We start from the raw sequence: 21815 nt of genomic DNA on the forward strand, positions 1-21815 counted from the left end.
ACTGATAATTATGATAATAAGGCTTAGAAATTGTTGATTTTTTTTTAGACATTGGGTTTTATGATTTAAAAGAGAGACGTAATAATGGTATATTGCCATTCTGTATTTTGCCAGTATATCTTTGATGATCAGCAAAATTCAACATTTGTTCCTATGTCAGTGGGAAATGTCAACTATGACCATGACTTTCTATTTCTGTGGCATCTGTTACCATAGCAACTAAGTCAGTGAGCTGTAAATGAAATGCATAAACTTCATGAGTCTGGCTTCCAGCTTACTGATTATGAAAACTGTAGAAGATATAGAGCCTCAGGCTGTGTAGCTGGGTGCCTGGATGCTCCTTTAGCTGGCTTCTCTGTTAGGGACAACTGCAGTTGTGACTCTGGGTATTATCTTAATGAACTGAAATACATGATACTTGGAAGAATAGAAGACTATATATTCCTAAAGATGTAATGGATTTAAAATGGCCAGATGGAAGTGCTTTCCAGCTGGCAGAGATGAACTGCGGCTAACTAGTGGTGCCCAGGGCTGAGCTTCAGGAAACGGCTAGCTGGGAAAGAAGGTTTGCAGAGGACCAGGCCTAGTCTAACCTATTTTGTGGGATGCTAGGCCTCTCTGACTTACCCAAATATTCAGATACATCAGCCACAAACTCTCCAGTGCTCATTCCTTCTTTGAGTACAAAGCTCAGATTCTCATACCATGTTTATTTTCTCTTCCTCAGTACTAACTGAGCTGAGATAGTATTCTGTATACATTCAGAGGTTAGCTTTCTGAGTTCAAATCCTGGCTCTACTGCATGTTACCTCTGTGGCTTTAGGCAACTATTTAACCTTCCTGTGTCTTGATTTCTTTTCCCCTAATACGGAAGTGGTATGTTAACAGGCACATAAAATTCTTATGAGCTATTAGTAAATTTTATTTAATGTATGATAAACATTGTTTATATCTGCTATTTTGGATGTGCAGTCATAATTGGCAGCACTTTTTTCTTTGTGGAACATAAATACTAAGCATGTTAGAATCAGTGGTGGCTTCTAGTTCCACATTTGTGGAAATGTCATTTGCAAAGCATGAAAACATAGGTTGGCAATATAGAATACTAAGAAAGTGTTGGTTATTATCCATTTGGTTTTTAGTTACACCCAGACTGGAACAACCCACTAAACTGTTAAGGATATATCTATTGCATGCTCCTTGTAAGAGAGGCCTTAAGAGCAAAACCAAAACCCAGTAAAGAACCAGACATCAATGTACAAAGTGTCACATAATCTTTGTGTCCTTTGGAGCCTTGCAGGGCTGTATTCTATGACTATCAGAGTCTATATTTTCTTGGTATACCCATCTATCGATATCCCAGAACCTCAGTCTCTAATTTCCCTTAATTGCCATTTGGAATCTTTTTTTTTTCCATCCTGACTTCTCAATTCCAAAAGCATTTTCTTCCATTTTAGTTAACTAAAGCTGTGTGTCTACTTTGTGGACTTTAAAAAATGGTAAGGTATAACATTCCAGGTTTCCCCACCACTTTCCATCATTCCAGGGTTCTTCCTCAGCTTTCCACAAACACATACCTACTTTCTTCCTTGGGATCTTGACTCCATGTTCTTCTCCCTGTCTGTCAGCACTTTCTTCTCTGGAATTCTGTGATATTAGATTCCTTTTAAAAAAAAAGATTTATTTATTATGTATATAAGTGTTCTGCCTGCATGTCTACAGGCCAGAAGAGGACACCAGATCTCATTATAGATGGTTGTGAGCCACCATGTGGTTGGTAGGAATTGAACTCAGAACCTCTGGAAGAACAGCCAGTACCCTTAACTGCTGAGCCATCTCTCCAGCCAATGATGTTACATTCTTAGTAATGTATTCATTTCTTTAAGGAAGAGACACCTAGGAAACCACAGTTCTAGAAGGATTCTAATTCTTGCTTCTTCCTACCTTTAATCTGAATTGCAAAAGCTGCTATAAGTATGTTCTGGAACTCTCCAGGTTCTGCCACTGAAAGTCTGTGTTCTCTGGTTATGTGTGGCCTCCCATGCTGTGTTCTCTGATTACATATGGGTCCTCCATGCTGCCTGCCGTTGTCTCTGTATACCTCTGTATACTCCACTCTCAGCAACTGCTACTTCAGATGCTTTCCACCTCTCCTCCGACAGCCAGTTCTCCCCCTTTCCTTATACTCTGAATATTTGGTTCCATTTTAAAGCTATAAAGAGGTTTTAAAGTATGCTAGAAAATACACTAGGTTGGCAGTCAAGAGACCTGTCCCCAGCTCAACAACTATATGTATTTTTCCCCTTGTGTGACCATAAAATGTGATTCCAAGTAATACAGAGTATCCATATCTTAATTTTATTATAAGGATTTAGAGGGAGGAGGACTGGCCTCAGTAGCCTCAGAAAATACATCTTAAATCCTGTGATCCTCTGGTTTTGTTTTGTATATGCTTTGTGGCACTGTTTCTGGGGAGACGTGACAAATGTCTGCTTACCCGGATATAGAACTGCTGACACACCAAAGTGTGGATACCACCAAAGTCTAACCTGGTGAACCAGTATGTTTTATTGATGTTACTGAAAGGAATATGGATTGGGGGTTACTTATAGAAACAGAAATAACTCAAATACAGCTGAATCACCAAAGCCCACCCCAGCATGGGTGACAGCTCATGAAAGCTGGAAATGGGGAGTGAAATCCAAAACCTGCAGGCGGCTCAACAGGTTGGAGAGTGCCCTTCCCAGGTAGCTCAGCTGCTCTGGGCCTTTTCCAGGCAGCTCTGCTTGTTTCTCCCTTTTCCAGGGGGCTTACCTTTTGTGAGAGTATCTCTCAGCAGTCTTTACTGGTTATTTATGCTTGGCAAGAGAAGGGCCTGGTGAATCTGGTCAGTTTCAGGGACTTCCTGAAGCCATTGTATTGTTGACTTCTTGGGCTTAAAGTAGCTCCCCTACAGGTTGGAATGTTTCACCTCCTGCCTGACATCCTGTGTCTTAATAAGTTTCCCTCTAAAATGGGATGTAATTAATCTGAGAGGAAACTGCTACACAACAGTATAAGACTACAGACTAGCATTAATTTGCCAATGCCATTTACTGCAATGGTACATTTATTCCTTTTCAATTGTGTTATTCTCAAGCTAGTAAAACAAGTCTTTATGGTATGGTTGTATCAGTAGTAAGGTGGAAGAATTTGAAGACACTTAAGCGCTTTTCTCTGTAACTATTTATAAATGCTAGAATCTCAGGGAAACTGCATGCAGTAAGATAAAAAGAGCCGGACTGTACTGTATTAGCTCTTGGTTAAATGCAAGGTCTGCTCTGTGGCTTCATGAGTTGGAGGGAACAGAGCTTGAGTTGTCATATGTAGAGCACACCTTTAAAAATTGAGATGCAGAGCTGGAGAGATGCCTCAGAGGTTGAGAGCACTGGCAGCTCTTCCAGAGTTCCTGAGTTCATTTCCCAGCAACCACATGGTGGCTCACAACCATCTACAATGAAATCTGGCACCTTCTTCTGGTGTGCAGGCATACATGCAGGCAGAACACTGTATATACAATAAGTAAATCTTTTAAAAAATTGAGATGCAAATGTAGCCTCCTGACACTGGAGAATAAAACAAAACAAAGCAAGCAAGCAAGCAAACAAACAAACCAATACAGTAGTTCTCTATTTTGTCTACCTTATCAAAATCACCTTGATTCAGATGTCTGTCTTTGGGGTTGGGATCCAGGCATGAGCCAGGATCAACTTCTGTAGGTTATTCTAATGAAAAACAGTAGATTAGCATGGGGCAAAAGGCTTTATGAGATGATAAAATAGGCTGTCTGGTGGAAAAGTTTTGACTTTCACAGTTCTCTGATTGTCTCATTTATGTTCCTGATTCTGAGGTTAATATTGCTGAGCAAGATCAGAATTAGTTAGCTGGGCACTTCAGAGTTTCCCACGTGTCTCATTATAGCCTTTGAGGTTACTTTATTTTGTACTATATTTTATTAGAATCAGTGAGTGCTTTTTCTCTTTGTATGCCCTTGTTCATGGTGTTCTCAGACCCGTACAAGAAGGGAAAGTAGAGACTATCCATACTTGAATGTGCTTTATCTTTGTTTTAGTGTTTTGTTTATCTTGAAAAACTAGAAATTTCTCACTGAATGAATCGTGAGGAAGTCAGTTATCTTAAGAAGATCCTGTTACTAAGAGGAAAAAAAATCCTAAAAAGTGACCACAAGGAACAGCACAAGCTAGATTCTTCCAAAAAGGCATGTGAGATATGTAGAACCAGTAATTTTTGGCTATCCAAAAGAATCTAGTTGATAGTTCCTACCTGTGTGCATGTATAGTCCTGTATCTCTACACATTGCTGGCCTGCTGCATGAAGTTTCCAGCAAGAAGCCTTGGAAATCTTAGAGTTGCTAGACAAATTGTGAACTTCATACATAAGCAATGAATATATATTTAGTTTAATTGTATGTGACATATTCCATAACCTCATCTGTTGTTACTGTAAGTCCACATTCTGAGAGCAACGGAACATCACCTGTTTTTATTTTACATGTCTGGCAAAACTTTGGGCATAGCAGTGGAGGAGAGGGCCAGAGCATTTATACATTCTTTATGGGTGGACCCTCCTGCAGAGAGACCACTACTTCATTTTATACACTAAATTATCACATTGGCTGATTTTCTTTTCCAATTGTCTTAGAGGTTTTCTCATCTTTGATGTTATAAATGAAAGATGTAGGCTTGAAAATAGCATGCCCAAGTTACACACACACACACACACACACACACACACACACACACACACAGAGTTCTTAAAATCCGAGTGGTAGAAATGATGTCAGTTAAACCTTACAGCTATAGACAACAATCCAAGGAGCAGCTGCAACATGTTATATTTAGGGTACTTTTCCACCATGTGAGAGACACAAGTGTCTTGTCTCCCTTAGAAACCTGGGCAGGTAGCCTAGCCTCCTGGGTACTTGCCTGGCCTGATTTAAGAGAAAATTCCACTCTCCTTCCAGTTAGATTTGGCTGATTTTCACCTGCCTCTCCAGAGACTGACCTTCAGCTTTCTCTTCTGAGGTTCATTTTGTCAGCCTTAAATAAAGGGCTTTCAGGGATTGAATCAGAAGTACAAGTGAAAAAGCAAGCAGCTTCTCCCAAAGTTTGAATCTAGTCAGCTCATGATGATCCATGCCACACTAATAGTCATCTTCTAATACTGTGCAATTTCATTCTATTTTAGTTTCAACTGTTTCTCATTGACTATTCTGCTATATCTAGTCCCATATAGAATAGATATAAATGTACTACATATATTAATTTTGAACACTTCATTATTGATATGGAAGAGAATCAAAATGATATAAAACAAAGGTAGAATAATATCTTCATATTACTAAATCTTTATTCATATTTCTGAGATTTATGAAGCTAGTCTTGAAGCCCCTTTTGCTAAGCCCTGTATCTGATTTCTTTGCTGCTTTCTCTAGAGATGGTGAATGATTCCAACATTTCTTATGTGGTCATCACCTTGCAGAACTCACTGGAGTGTCATTCACAATCTACCTATTTATGTATTCCTAGATGCTGTAGAGCATGGGCCTTTCAAGCTCTATGCAAATGCTATCACAATATATGTTTTTAACAACTATAAAAATATTAGTTTCATCTCTTTAGAAAAATTTTCATCTCCATTTTTTTACTCCATTGTTTCAAAGCTCTAATGTAATATAGAGAAGTGTGGGTGATTATGAGGCTAGATATTCTTATTTTACTCTTAGTAAACCATTGAGTTTGTCTGGGTTACTTATAGGAGCATGGGTGACACAAACAGCTGTATTGTGCAAAGCCTACCCCAGTCTTAGTGTTTTAATTTGGTTTATGTTGGTGTGATTAAACACCATGACCAAAAACAACTTGGGGAGGAAAGTATTTGAGCTTACAGCTTATAGTCCATCTCCATCATGAAGGACAGTCAGGGCATGAACTCAAGGTTGGAATACTACTTACTGGTTTGCTCACCATGACTTAACTCAATCTTTTTTTATGTGGAGGTTTAACTACCCATAGTGGGCTAGCCCCTTCAGTGTCAACCATTAATCAAGAAAATGCCCCTTAGGTATCTATCTTGTGTCGAGTTGACATAAAAACTAACATAAAAACAGCACATTGGTCAATAACTCACAAAAGCTCCATCTCTAGAGCTCCCTACAAAACCTGAAGACAGCTCACTGAATTAGACAGTCTCTTCAGAAATTGCTTGTTCATTATACAACACTGTGGAGGGGCCTTGTGAATCCTTTCAGTTTCAGGAACTTACTCAGCCTTTTTATGATTCATTCTGAGATGTGTAAGTTTCCTTTACTTCTTGAGTCTTATGAGTTTACGCCTTCCCTTCAGAAGGGAATGTTTTTCAACTGGGAGGAAATAATTACACAGCACTGTACCCCTTCCTTAGTTCTTATATTCTTTTAGCCCCCTCCCTTCTCCACAAGGTTCCCTGAGCCTTGGGGAGGGAGTGATGTAAATGCCTACTTTTTGCCCCCACATGTGGCTGGGTACTGGACACTGTGCCAAAGCTAGAGTCAGTTATTCTTGGGAACCTGACTGGTTATTATTCAGTACTCACTTCCCACACTAAAAGAATAGGAAGTTTTCCTCTGGGACCTTGACAGAGAGTGGCAGTAATCTATGGGAGCAAACACAAAGATTTAGAAAGCACAATGGCAGACACATCACAAATAGTTAACAAAAGAGTAGCAGATGCTTCCCTAATGAAACATTCTATTTTTTAGGTTCAACACATGACATTAAATAAAGTCAACATATTGACTCATTAGTAGTATGTAACTCAATATACTGTGGAAATCTGTACATTAATCTTCCATCAATGTATTTGCCTCAAGTTTCAACATTATGTGTGAAGTGTACTAAAGTTCTTGATAAATACAACTAGTAATATTTGATGAGATGGCTTGGTGGGTAAAGGCACTTGCCAACAAGCTGAGGACCTGAGTTCGATCCCTGGGACCCTGTAAGGGGAAAATCTACTCTACAAGTTGCTCCCTGAGCTCCACACATATACTCACTGCATATATTATTTTGATATCTCTATATCAATGACAAAGCCTCTTAATTATGATTGCAAGTGTCCTGCCAGATGCCTCTCAACCTTATTTCCTTGAGATAGGGTTTCTCACTGAACCTGGGAACTAGGGTGGCAGCCATCAAGCCTTTGTGAGCCTCCTGTCTCACCTCACAGGGCTGCAGTACAGGTGGGTGACCATGCCTAGGTTTTTGTACTGTTTTGTTTTGTTTTTTTGTATGAATGCTGGGTATTTGAACTCAGATCTTCATGCTGCGCAAGCACTTTTACCTGCCGAGTCCCCTCCCCAGTCCTATGATTCATTCTTGTTTTCCTTTTCTTATAGCAAGCCAAGCTCTTAATTATTCAGTATTTTTTACTCAAAAATGCTTTTTGGACTAGAGTTTATGTCAAAGCTCTTGAGCTTTTTATTTCTAAACCTGTGTTTAAGCTTAGCATGTCACATCTTTATAGTCAGCTACTGCTCTTTCCTTGTCCTTATTTTAAAAGTGTGATATTGTCATTTTTGTTAACAATAATTGTTCTTATTTTAGACTTGCTAAGGATTTCTGAAAATGATGAAACATTTTCAGGATGTTTTATGTTTAAATTTGTATTGAGTGATATCGTACTTCTGTTGTTGATCTTTTTGTCTGCTTTGATTGTTAGGCTTCTTGATGGTGCAGATTAGAGCTTTGGCTTGAAGGTTCCTATCTATAGAATGACTTGAGGAATCGTGTATTTCACTAGACCTCCAGACTAGAAGTGCATCTTGTAAGAATGGTGTTTCGGGGTTTCCCACCAGAATGATACAAACGCTGCATGACCAGTCAATGGGAACAAGCATGGCATGAGACTTAAGGTTGGAAGCTTGTTCTTAATCCGGTCATGTCTAATCCTCTTTGCATCCTACGGATGCTTCCTTCGGCTTCCCTTTCCCACCTGGGGAAGCACACCTCAGTTGGTTTCTGAACTGTAAACATGGCCTCAGAGTCTTCACCCATAGGGGTATTCAGCCCTGGTGACTGCAGTAACTTTCCTGCCTCCTCCTGGAACCAGGTCCCAGCAAGCTCAGAGCCAGAGGCCCTGGACACCTGACATCACATGGTTGCTTCATCACACTGCTGTCTAGGATGTTCTGTTTAGCTACTCACCTGTGACTTAACTCTCTTGCATTGTAATTGAGATGTCAGTGCTGATGTCAGATGCTAGCCTGGAACACCTAGAAGCCCCCTCCGTCATGCTTGCCTTTTTTGTAGGCATGGTTGAAAAAAATCCTGCACTTGTTCTGCTCCTTCTCAAGTAGTGACCGTATCCATTCTAAATTTTTGAATGACAGGAGTTGTTTCTCAGCTTTGGTTCAGTTCCCCACCCCCACCCCCAGGTCCCCTGCTCCTCTTCCTCCTCATCCCTCCACCCCACGGAGCCTTCAGGAGTTGCTGTGGTGCTTGGTAGGTAGTTCCAATATGCAGTATCGTGACTGCCATCTAGTGACAGAATCAAATACTTTCAGTTGTTTTTACATTTTATTTTCAGTGTGTGTCTAGAAGTGTAGGAAGGAGATAAGCTTCATCACGCTTGTGTTCCTGGAATTCTTTTTTTTTTTTTTTTTTTTTTTTTTTTTTTTTTTAAATTTTTATTTTGCAATACAATTAAGTTCTACATACAGGCACAGATTCCCTTGTTCTCCCCCCTCCCGTCCCCCTCACCTTCCCCCCAGCCCGCCCCCCATTCCAATCTCCTCCAGGGCAAAGCCTTCCCCACAGACTGAGATCAACCTGGTGGACTCAGTCCAGGTAGGTCCAGTCCCCTCCTCCCAGGCCGAGCCAAGCGACCCTGCATAGGCTCCAGGTTTCAAACAGCCGATTCATGCAATGAGCACAGGACCAGGTCCCACTGCCTGGATGCCTCCCAAACAGATCAGGCCAATCAACTGTCTCACCCACTCAGAGAGCCTGATCCAGTTAGTGATCCCTCAGCCATTGGTTCATATTTCATGTGTTTCCATTTGTTTGGCTATTTGTCTCTGTGCTTTATCTGACCTTGGTCTCAACAATTCTCTCTCATATAAACCCTCCTCATTCTCGCTAATTGGACTCCCAGAGATCCACCTGGGGCCTAGTCATGGATCTCTGCATCCAGATCCCTCAGTAGTGGGATGAGGTTTCTAGCACGACAATTAGGGTGTTTGGCCATCCCATCACCAGAGTAGGTCAATTCGGACTGTCTCTCGACCATTGCCAGCATTCTGTTGTGGGGGTATCTTTGTGGATTTCTGTGGGTCTCTCTGGCATTTTGTTTCTTCCTATTTTCATGTGGTCTTCATTTACCATGGTCTCCTATTCCTGGAATTCTTAACCGCTTGGCATCTTCACCCTAACAAAATGGGAAATAGGAGTAAGAGGATGAGGTAAAAAGACAGACTATCTAAGGCACCTAGGGTTTGATGGAATGGCTATTTTCTCCGAGGTGAGCCATCCAGCACTGTGCGCTGGCAATTCAGGTAAATGTTCAGAGTCACAGCTGTGACTATTGATCTTTGAACCTGTTTCACATTCATTATCTCAGAACTGTTCCTTGCTCAGATTTTCAGTATGAAGTAGTATAAGTATATACATGTTCATGTAGGCCCATTAACTTTTTTGCATGCCTGCCTATGTTGTTCAAGGAGAACCCATCTCATGTCTCTAATCCTCTGAAATTTTCTGAGTCTCTAACTAGTAAACTTGCCTGGAAACTTGCCAGACATACTCATTAACCATTGCCAGCAGCACCAATGCTATGCAACAAACCAATGTAATTTCCAGCAGCACCCAGTAACAAGTTTGTGTAAAGACAGTTGCTCGGGTGAGCTTTTCCGAGCTGGCTTCCCTGCTTGCTGTGCCTGGGGTTTGGGTCTGTGCATCTCTCCAGACCCACGCTGAGGAAGTAGCGGGCACTCAAGGTGTGTTCTTACCTAAAAGCAGGAGCAGTACTGCTAGAGGCAGGCAAAGCTGTCATCAGATGTATCCTCTTTAATCATACCGCCCTTTATTCCACCAGCCCCAGCTAGTCACTTGGCCAAATTGAAGGCAAGGGGATTTTCTATATCCCAAAGGAAAGGGGGTGCAAGTAGATGAATATTTTTCTAGCAATGCTCCAATCCATGTCTGCAAATAAAACATTCAGATAAGATCAAATAAGGCCTTTCAAGACAACAAAGACTTAATTTTGTCATAGCAGAGTGACCATGATGAAAGCTTCTTTCATATCAAAGATAAAAGCCTTGAATGACCTTTCTTTGTTTTGTTTTGTTTTTTGAGACAGGGTTTCTCTGTATAACCCTGGTTGTCCTGGAACTCACTCTGTAGACCAGGCTGGCCTCAAACTCACAGAGATCCTCCTGTCCCTGCCTCCCAAGTGCTGGGATTAGAAGTGTGCACCACTGCCACCGGCTTGAATGACCTTTTGAGTTTGGAAATGTACTCTGCTCATTTTTATACACACTCTGCTTAGTTGAGTGCCTGGCTCAGTGAAAGAAGCTATCTGGTAGAGTAGGTTCAAGCCACTATAACCAAAATTCCATAATCCAGAGAGCTTATAAACAAAAAAAAATTCTTTTCATCGTGTTGATGACTGGGTTGAAGCCCAAGTTCAGGGTGGCAGCAGATTCAGGGTTGGAGGAGGGTCCATTTCCTGGTCCACCAGATCTTCTTGTTGGATAGCTGTTTCTTACGTTGCCATGGTGAGAGGGATGAGCTGGGTTTAGGAGACTCTTGTATAAGGACACTAATTCCATTCACAGGTTCATGGTAGTTTTGTCCTCATCACCCAATTCCCACTCAAAGATCCCTCCTCCTAATATCATCACTCTGAGGGAAGTAGTATTTTAATATATGAATGAGGTTCCCTAAGCAGTTAAACCATAACAATAGGATGTTAGTAAGCTTAGAGAGTTGATGCTTCTCCTCACCCTTTAATGCTGGTAATTCTTATGTTTCTGCCCAAAGAAATCTCAACTGTTCCTGGCCAAGGTTAGATATTGACAATTATAATTCTTGAATTATTGTATTTCTCCCATCTGTTGTCCAATGCTGTGTTGTTTAGGTGCAGAAATTATTATCCTTTCTGTATACATATAAAATGATAATCAAATTGGCCCATTGTTCACTTAACCTCTACACAGCCTCATTCTTTCTGAAGGGACAACATGGGCCTTTGACCCCTAACCTGACTCAGATGCTGAGATCTTGTGCACACTATTCACACACAAGAATATGTGAAAAGGTTTTTTGTTTGTTTGTTTGTTTTTCCATACATCCTGAGATTTCCAAGGCTGGTCTGAAAATGATTTGAGGAAGAGCAAGGGAAGGGGATTGGCTTAAAATTTCCTAGTTTTTGAAGGCATGAATGGGGTAAGGGTTCCCATTCATGGGTAGTAATTTGTGTGGTCTGACTCTTGCCAGGTTTAAAGGCTTTCTTGCCCATTGACTCTTATATGGGAAGATGGGAAAGAAGGAAGTTCAAAGTTGTCAGCAGCCAAACATCAAGCAGGGGGCTGGAGAGCTGGCTCAGCAGTTAAGAGTGTAAAAGCACCCACAGCTCTAGCAGAGGACCAGAGTTCAGCTCCCAGCACTCACATTTGGGCTGCTTATAATCTTTCAAAACTCCAGCTTCAGGGGATTGGAATCTTCTTCTAGCATCCACGGGCACTGAACTTACCACACAGACACAGACACAGACACACACACACACACACACACACACACACACTCACTCACTCACTCACTCACTCACTCAAACACTTCAAACAAATACCTTGCAGAGCATGGTGATGTATGCCTTTAATCTGAGTACTGAAGAGGCAGAGGCAGATGGATCTGTGTGAGTTCAAGTCAGCCAGGGAGGGCTATATACTGCAGCCCTCTGTAAAACAAACAAACAAACAAACAAACAAATAAAAATAAAAAATCCATCCATCAATCAAGCAGAACTTGTATCATACCTTCAACCACCTGCTGGCAGTGCCCCTGACCCCAGCACCGCTCCCCCTGCTGGCTCCCTTTACCTTTGTTTCCTTTCCCACTGTTCCTGGCAGGTACAAAGATTTTTTTTTCCCCCCAGGCCGCATGGTTAGCACTGGCTAGGTGCATTACTTATGGAGGCATGGCAAGCTGAGACCTGGCTGCATTCTTTGCCTGCCTAAGTATGCTAAACATAGGAGCTCAAATTTGACTTTATTTTGGGTTTTGGAGTAAATGGCTTGTATTTGTTTGCTTTATATGACTGAACATTTTCATCTGCTCCTGAGATCACTGGAGACTATCTCTGCATCCACTCATGGTTAGGTAAATTTGAATTTGTGTTCTTAGCATATCCTGCCATTCCTTATGTTCTCAATTCCTTTATCTTTGACACATATTTGCAACATTTTTACTATTATTTTCACTTATTTCTTAATTTACTTGTTTTTCTTTTTTTTTTCTTTTTGGTTTTTCGAGGCAGGGTTTCTCTGTGTAGCTTTGCGCCTTTCCTGGAACTCACTTGGTAGTCCAGGCTGGCCTTGAACTCACAGAGATCCGCCTGGCACTGCCTCCCAGTGCTGGGATTAAAGGCGTGCGCCACCACCGCCCGGCTTTACTTGTTTTTCTTAAATTAAATGAACCTTGTCTTAAGGCAGTAGCACCCAGACTTTACCTGTTGATTATGACACTTAGTTACTTTCTGTAGCATCTTCCAGTTTCCAAGTCAGTAAGCAGATGCATCATAGGACTAAGGATGTGCACGTCTAAATAGTGTGGGTGGTACATACATGCTTAGCTTCAGAAGCACCAGCTGAGTACTGTTCAAGTAAAACTCAGAGGAAGACCTTGCCCTTGAAGACTGAAGGATGAATTTTAAAATGTAAAAATGGGAGGCAGTGGGAAAAGCCAAAAGGAGAATAAGTGGGGCAAGCCAGAATTCCTAGACAGAAAGAAATGCAGGTGACTCTCAATAGTGAATTAATCAGAAGATTTCTTAATGGGGGTGGGTGGGGGAAGGGAAGAGTAGAGAGGAGAGGAGTGGGGAGAAGTCTAGGATCTGTGTGTGTGTGTGTGTGTGTGTGTGTGTGTGTGTGTGTGGTTTTTTGTGTCAACTTGACACAAGCTAGAGTCGTCAGAGAGGAAGGACGGTTTGTTGAGGCGATGCCTCCATGAGATCCAGCTGTAAGACATTTTCTCAATTAGTGATCAGTGGGGGAGGACCCAGCCCATGGTGGGTGGTGTCATCCCTGGGCTGGTGGTCTTGGGTTCTAAAAGAAAGCAGACTGAACAAGCCATGGGAAGCAAGCCAGTAAGCAGCTTCCATCCATGGCCTCTGCATCAGTTCCTGCCTCTAGGTTCCTGCCCTGCTTGAGTTCCTGTCCTGACTTCCTCCAGTGGTAGAAGTGGAAGCCAAATAAACCCTTTCCTCCCCAACTTGCTTTTGGTTGTGGTGTTTCATCACAGCAGTAGAAACCCTAGCTAAAGCAGTGTGAGAGGGTAAGTAAAATCAGATTTAACGATGAACTGTGACTACTAGCCTGGAAATCTGGAGAAAATGGACAGAACCTAACCTCAATCCTTGATATTACTAGACATTAGACCTTACACTGTTCACTTTGACACCTCTTTTCCTCAAACCTTGGGATTAAAAATAGATGAGATCTCCCTTCAATTAATTAATTTTTAAACTTTAAAAATTGTGTTATATATATATATATATATATATATATATATATATATATATATATATATTTTCCTCCTGTGTATATATTCGAACCACATGCATGGTGCCTGCAGAGGCCAGATTAGGGCATGGGATTCTCTGACACTGGAGTTACAGATGATTGTGAACCACCATATGGGTTCTGGGAATGTAACCTGGATCCTCTGGAAGAGCAGCTAGTTCTCTTGATTGCTGAGCCCTGACATAATCTCCCTTTTAACAACTTATAGAAAATATCCAGACTTTTGAGTGAGTTCAGTGTTTGGACAAAGCGAGCAACCTTGAAGTTTTCAGGGATTCCGAGTTTGTATGTACTTCATGTTTATCCAACCGAAGGAACAAGAGCTATACCAAGCCAACAGTCCCCAGGCTAAATGGCACGGGTTCTCTGGGGCTAAATGTTGTCATTGGCATTTATTGCTCGTGGCTTCGGGAAGGCTGTTCAACCTGAACATCTCAGGTTCCTCCTCTGCCACGTGGGCTTAGATATGATAGGGTCTTCTTAGAAGTCTGTAGTGTGTGCTTAGATCTGTTCCTGAGGCCAGTGCTATGGAAGAACAAGACCGCTCTCCTATTTCCTGAGATGAATGTGTATGGCCAGCTGCAGACAACAGCTATGGCGGACCTGTACCTTCAGTGTTAGTGGAGTTGTCTCTGATTCTGCCCTTGGCAAGTTGGAGACACAGGCCAGACACTTGGCAGAAAAGATGTTTCGTTGCTATGAACAGGTCAGGAAGCCACCAAGTGAAGCTCCGAGTTCGATTAAGTGCTGGTTAGAACGAACTCTGTAGAAGGAAGTTCTTGTATATCATTTCCCAGAATACTGGATTCTGCCTCTAAGGAGATTCTGTGTTTTCTGTCTTTCATATACGATGTTCTTAAAAGAAAAAGAAAGAATATCTTGGGCTTCTTTTTTGGTGCAAAATATAAAATATTTTCATTAATGTCTGAGTTTTCATCAAGGTTCTGGTGACTGCAGAGGGCAGAGGGATTTGCCACTTTCAAGTCCTTAGATTCAAACCCTCTATTCCTCTGTCCCATGAGAACAAAATCTCAGCCACCAAATACTAGGGTTAAGTTTTCTTCTTAATTAATGCCAGTCCTTGGTCTAGTACTTGACATCTCTGTCTCATCATCCTCCCTGAGAATGTGCCCCAAGCTACTCTAAGCCATTTTCAAACCAAACCTGAGGTGCAGAGGGGTGCTTCCCATAAGGCACATGTGAAACTGCCAACCTAGCTTTGATTCAGGATTATTTGGGAATGTTTACTTAAATTTATTAGATTTAATGTAGTGTGAGTGTGTGTGTGTGTGTGTGTGTGTGTGTGTGTGTGTACATGTGTGTCTGTGTGTGTGAGAAGGTGTGCATGCCTCAATGCATATGTGGAGGTCAGAAACCAACTTACAGAAGTCAGTTCTTTCCTTTCACTATGTAGGTTCTGGGGATCAAGTTCAGGTTGTCAGGCTTGGTGACAAGCACCTCTATCTACTGAGCAATCTTGCCAGCCCTATGAGGAACCTTTGTATTCCATCCTGTTACCTTCTGAAGTCTTAAAATGAATATCCCATTAATAAAGGCTGCATTTCCTTTTATTACTTTTACTGGCATAAGGGTGTGCTTTCTGTCTACTTGTAATGGTGGTATGCTTATCCAAAATATTTGCTTAAGGAGGAGATAGATCATGCTTTTCTGGGTGTTAGTTTTGCAGTGGCCTCTTTTGTCAATTTGTTAGTAAATTAGTCATAATTCTGTATGTCACACCTTTGCTGACACATTTTATATAACATGAATAAATTTATAGGATGGTCTATGTGATTTCTGTTCAGAGGCAGGTAGATGCTTTTCAAGAAGGTTGAATGAACTGGTTTCCTTTGACTGCTTCATAGAATATTGGGTTGACTGGGTTCATACATTTATTGTCACATAGGTTGGGACTCTACCTCAAAGTCCATTAGAAAAGCATTTGATAAATTTAAGAGATGGCAAGAAGCCAGCATGCCTGGAATGTAATGGGCTAGTAGAAGGAGTAACAAGAGATTAGAGGAAACAGATCACAAGAAGCCTTTGGGCTTGGGGCGTGTGTGTGTGTGTGTGTGTGTGTGTGTGTGTGTGTGTGTACCTGTGTTCTCATGTATCTAGGTGCCATTGTCCATACTTGTGTGGTAGGGGTAGAGGCACACAAGTTTGATGTCTGGTGTTTCCTCAGTTGATCTCAACCATATTTTTTAGGACAGGACCTCTCATTGAACTAGACCTTTCTATTTCAGCGAGACTGTTTGGCTAGTGAACCCCTGAACTCCACCTGTCTCCTTGCTCTGACCCAGCTCTTTGGTTGCAGATGCATGCTGCCAAACTCAGCTTTTATTTGGGTGCTGGGTATCTGAACTCAATTTTCATGCTTGTGCAAAAAGTGCTTTCACCATGGAGCCACCTCCCTGGCCCCTACAGGTTGGAGTCTGGAGTCCAAGTTCTGTGGAAAGCCAGGAGTGAGATACGGTCTGGGTCATGTCTTTAATAGATGGCTCATACTGTCATGGAGGAGACTCTTTATGCTGGTAAGAGGGGAACGAGGCAGCCTCTGGGAAGGAGAATGTAGGGTACTGGAAAGATGGTGGTGTCCCAGATGATAGCAGTGCTTGTTGGGGATAGCTACAAGTGGTTTGATCTTCAGTGTGGTATAGATAGAGAGCCCACAGCATTACCTCTGGAGCTCAGTCCTCACAGGGCTGCAGTGTGGCTAGCCATAGTCCTCAACACCCAAGCTGCTCTCCTGGTGCAGACTTTCCTCATTCACTTTTGAATTGGAGCACCAGCTTGTCTGCCTACCTCATGGTACCAAATTAGAGGAGTAGTCTGTCTCTTGCAGTACAGGCCTGTGACCGTGAACACATTTGTAAAGAGCCGGTTTGTCCCACAGAAGTCCATGGTCACAGCATTTTGCTTTGTAGTTCTCTCTAGCACAAATGGTTCTGTGGTCCTATGCACATTAGCTGATTCCTGTGCTTTTGGCTCAGCTAGTGGGGTGGTAGTTTTAATATCTGACTGCAGTTCCTGTGTACACTGGGGTCGTATTTCTGGGATAAATGTCATTCAGATAAAAAGTGGACTAGAAACTTATTTTTGTCCCATTTTCAGCCTCCATTCTCCCAAGAATCTCTCCTTCAAATGGTCTTGGCTTTCTTGGTTGATCAAGAGACTAGAAAAGGCTTGCATTCATTCGTGTCTTGTTCTCTCTCTCTCTCTCTCTCTCTCTCTCTCTCTTGTTTTCTTTTTTAAACAGAGTTAAAAATAGAGATCTGTGATCTCATATAGAAAGTTTCTTTTATAATCTCCCTTAACACATCTGTGGTGTTTGCCATGGGGCATGAACTTTCAGCTCCTTGAAGACCGACACCTGACCCGTTCTTTATCTGGCACTCACTCACATGCCTCTTCTCTTTTTACCCCTGCCCTGGTTGCTTAATTTGGCACTTTCCATGATCCAGGCTGTATTGAAGGGAAGGAATCCCCTTGTACCCCAGTCCTGACCGTGTCTGGACACGATGTCTAACAGATCTCCTTCCTGTCCACACGTGATGTGACGTCTTTACTTTGGTTATTTGGAGGGTGGCTGCCGGCTGGGATTCAGGTGATGTGCCTTTGAAGTTTCTGACTCATTTTGTGTTCCTTTGTAACTGGCTTCTCTTGTGATCTTCCAGAATACCAGGCTGCTATCTTACATCTGAAGAGGGAGCACAAAGAAGAAATCGAAAACCTGCAGGTATATCTCTTTGATTCTACTGAACTGGCCTTCTGATGGTTATTTTTCTTGTGTGCTGAGCGGATATTCCTCTCGTGTGGGGAGTATTTAGCTCGATAGCAGCTGCAGCTCCCAGCTGCCAGTGGGCACCAAGTGAAGTAAATATTCCTCTTCGTGGGGAGCATCTAACTAGAGTTCATCTGCAGCTCACAGCTGCCAGTGGGCATCAACCTTATTCTGGGATGAAAGCCTTGGATGCGGTGTTTAATAAACTCTGGTTTCTAACATTGAAAGAAATCACTGGAAATGCTTTTCGCTTTGGCAAGAGTGATTCTGTATTTTTAGATCAGGAAAGAAGAGAGTATTGAGACTTCCACTGATCTCGGGAAGTATTTTAAAACTTGATGTTGCTATAAACCCTGGAGTTGATTTCTGTCCCACTCTGTCCTCTGCGTGCTCCTTAGCTCCTCCCTGGGGCATGATATCATTCAGATGTGTTCTGAGTCACCCTGTGTCCTCAGGGCGTGCTGACAGGTGCCAGTGGGTCCTCCTCTGTTTACCATCGAATTGTCAGTCTCCAGGTTTGTTGTTTGCTTACAGGGCATATGGCAGGAAGTTCAGAGTCTTAATTTCAAGCCGCTGGATAGTGAATCGGCCCTCAAGTCAAGGTTATTCCTGGGTGGGGTAAGCCACATGCATTATCCAGGAATAGTGGCAAATTTTAAATAAAACTACTACTCCCTTAAATATGAACTCATTATTTGCCACTTTTATCAGTTTGTGGCTACAATATCCTTCCTTTTAAATGTTATTGACAGATAGAAATTATAATTTATAGTACCTGGCATGTTTGGAAATAGTGTGCATTCTGGAGTGAATAAATTGAGTTTACTTATAAATGTGCTACTTCAATGAATTTGTGGATCAAATACTCCTATTCATTTTATTTTTGTTGACACATAGGAGCTGAATATGATTTATGGTGCACAACATGTTTTGGAATATCATACTTTGTTGCATGACTGAACTTCATTTACAAATGTATTACCTCATATACTTAACTGATTTTTAGTAAGTAGATTTGCAGTCTGTTAGCAGTGTTGAGGTAGGTAATACATTGCTGCTAGAATGGCCACTACAAGCAAATACTTCAACTTCTCATCTCTAACTGAAATTTTATGTCCTTTGATCAACCTCTCCTCAATTATTTCCCTACCTATCACCCCCAGCCCCTAGTAGCCGTCTTTTGACTCTGTTTTTGTGAATTCACTGTCTTAAATCCAACCTATAAGTGAGATCACACAATGTTTATCTTTCTGTGCCTGGTTTATTTTTCTTAACGTCTTTCAGCTTCATCCATATTACTGAAAATGACAGGATTTCCTCTTTTTTTGGCTGAATAATATTCCATTGTATTATGCATATTCTTTATCCTTCCATTCTTTTATAGACATGCAGATTGATTCTATATCTTCCCTTTTGTGAACAGTGTTGTAGGGAGCACAGGACTGCAGCTGTAGCTTCCTTGTGAACATATATAGTAGCAGAGCTGCTCATTCATACGGTGGTTCAGTTTTATGAACTTTAATGACTTTACTAGCTTACATTCCCATGAACGGAGTTAATGGCTCCCTTCACCATGTCCTGGCCAGCATTTGTTGCCCTCCATCTTTTTTAGTAATAGCCATTAGGACAAGTGAGAAAGGATAACCCACTGTAGTTTTAATTTGCATTTCCCTGATAATTAGTGATGCTGAGCCTATTTCCATATCCCTGCTGGCCGTTTTATGTGTTCCTTTGGGAAATAGCTACTCCTTTCCTTGCTCATTTTAAAACCTCCTTGTTTTCCTCTTAGGAGGTTATCTGCATTCCTTGTATATTTTGTTTACTAACTACTTACTAGATTTGCATAAGTTCCTCCTTTCAATTTTCTATAGTATGTTTTCAAATGCAGTAGAAGGGTTGGCAAGGTAGCTCAGGGGTCACCAAGTAGTTACCTGGTTCAATCCTCAGGGCCCACATGGTAGAAAGAGAAATGGGACTCCTAAGTGTTGTCCTCTGATCTTCACAGGCATGCCATAGCATGAGGACATGTGTGCATATTTGCGTGCACACTCACCCACCCACCCACAAAGTAGTATATGAATAAATAAATGTGAAGAAAGCAAGTCATAAAAAGGTGAGATGCTATGTTGGGTTTTACCTGAAGTCACTGCAAATAGCTAGTGTACAGATTCATATCACACACATTCACACTGATGTGCATGGTTTGGAGAGGGAATGAGTTAATTTAACAAAGAAACAAAGTGGAAAAGTGCATCTCACGCCTAGGGGAAAGGGACAGATGGAGCCCATTTCCTTGTTTGTAAATGACGTCACTTCCTTTTTCTCTGTGGTGGAATGAGAAAGGTCCTGAGCTGTCCAAGAGGATTTGAAGTTGCTGGTGGATAGTTAAAGCATGGTTAAGAGAAGGGTTGGGACAGGAGTGCTTCCATAGACAGGGTTAGTAACAGTGAGGTGGTCAGAGTCTTTAGTTTTCCCGCTTGCAAATCAGCTCTGTGAAGAATGGGCCAACGAAATAATATTCACACTAGAGGGAAATGCTTGGCTTTGGAGTCTTTACTCCAAAGCCGCACTGAGCTAAGCATATTACATGTAAATTATACTGTGAAAATCCTCTAATCCTACCTCTCAAATGAAGAAAAGCTTGGCATATTAGTCAACATGCCAACACTGTAGCAAACACACACCATAAGAGACTCAAAGCAGAAAAAGGTTTTATTTTTGCTTCATGGTCTCAGTCCATGGTCAGTTGTCCTTGTTCCATTTGACTTATGGTAGGAGTGCATGGCAGAAAAGGCCTGTTGACTTCACTGAGTGTGTGAAGCGAAGAGAGAGACAGGAGGGCCCAGGATCCCAATGTTCCTTTCAAAGGCACCCCCCTACTGTCTTCACTTCCTTCCACTTTGTTCTCCTTCCTGAAGGTCCGGTCAGCCACCTGTTGTCCTATGGGCTGGGGACCAAACTTTGAACATATGGGCTTTGAGGGAACATTGGACATCCAGACTAACAACAAGAGATGGGAAAGTGAAGAGGAAATGACAGGGAAAAAATATAGTATGATGCTGATTCCTGTTTTAAATATGAATCAGATTCTGATATGATTAGCATTACTGAACATTAACAAATTTTCATAATTATACTTTAGAGGTTTTGGAGAGTAAATTTCTTAAACAATTACCCACTCTTTAGATGCTGTTGGTGAAGTTAAATTTTTTTAGACCCCAAATACATTGGTTATGCCAAGTTGCAGAACCCTGTGGCATGCTACGGCTGTGTGGGCAGCAAGCCCAGTTTCTATAGTTGAATAGTCTTGAAACATACTGCAGTCACAGGCAGACAGCCAGCGGTCTGTGGTGTGCCCCCAAGAAACATTTTTGTTTCAAATATAGCACTTTAAAGATCTGAAATAGGAAGACACATTTTTAAATGTAGAGATGTGTAAGAAATGGATTTCTAGCATTTTGTTTAAATACATTAGAAAATTTGGCAGTAATGTTGTTCCGTGTAGCTTCCAACTGCTTAACATGGTAGCTGGTGTCCACTTCACCTGTACTTTTCTGTCCACCACTGTCTGCCCTGGGTGGATCACCTGCTTGACTCCTGTGTGCTTCAATTAGCTCCCATTTCTAAATGATAATGCAAACAAAATGAGATGAATAGTTCAGCAATAACAGCAACCCATCAGAGTAGATACCATTCATAACATATACAGACCAAAACCCGGTCTGGCTGTACTTGTGGATTCTCTCTGACTATCACCCCTACCTATGGCAAATCCCACGAGACTGGCAGAAGGTAATGGCTGGGAGGCCTGATGCTTTGGTTCTCATGTCTTTATGAGTGATGCCCCTGGAAGCCTTTACTTGTGTTTTCTTTTTCATTGACAGGGCATGGAGAAGTCAGGTGTTTCAGGGCTTCCTAAGCCTGCCTTTCTATACTGTTCTGGACCACAGAGTCCTCCAGCAATGGAAACTATGTGGAATGCTCTGGTGGGAGATTGGCCTTTGCAGACTGTCTCATGAAGGCCAACAGGTGGAGGAGCACAGAGCTTTTAGGCTCATTCATTCTCTTCACCTGACAGTTGTGGAGTAGCGTAAGAATCAGGCTTGATTCTCAGAGTAGCTTTTCAAATGTGTACTCTGACACACATAAAGCTTTTTACTGATGTCTTGAATGAATCAGATATTGCTGCCTTGT

The 21815-nt window shown here is 41.7% G+C and overlaps 1 protein-coding gene across 6 annotated transcripts in view; it reads left to right on the forward strand.

Annotated features, from left to right (window-relative positions):
- The window catches only part of Fmn1 (formin 1), a 374621-nt gene that overhangs the window by 126125 nt on the left and 226681 nt on the right, over positions 1 to 21815 (forward strand). For all 6 annotated transcript variants that reach the window (XM_059261098.1, XM_059261099.1, XM_059261101.1 and 3 more), the window contains one exon: positions 17515 to 17576. In XM_059261098.1, the coding sequence (XP_059117081.1) occupies positions 17515 to 17576 (62 nt within the window). The remainder of the gene's footprint in view (positions 1 to 17514; positions 17577 to 21815) is intronic.

Source organism: Peromyscus eremicus, chromosome 4 (assembly GCF_949786415.1).
Source record: "Peromyscus eremicus chromosome 4, PerEre_H2_v1, whole genome shotgun sequence".
Lineage (NCBI taxonomy): Eukaryota > Metazoa > Chordata > Mammalia > Rodentia > Cricetidae > Peromyscus > Peromyscus eremicus.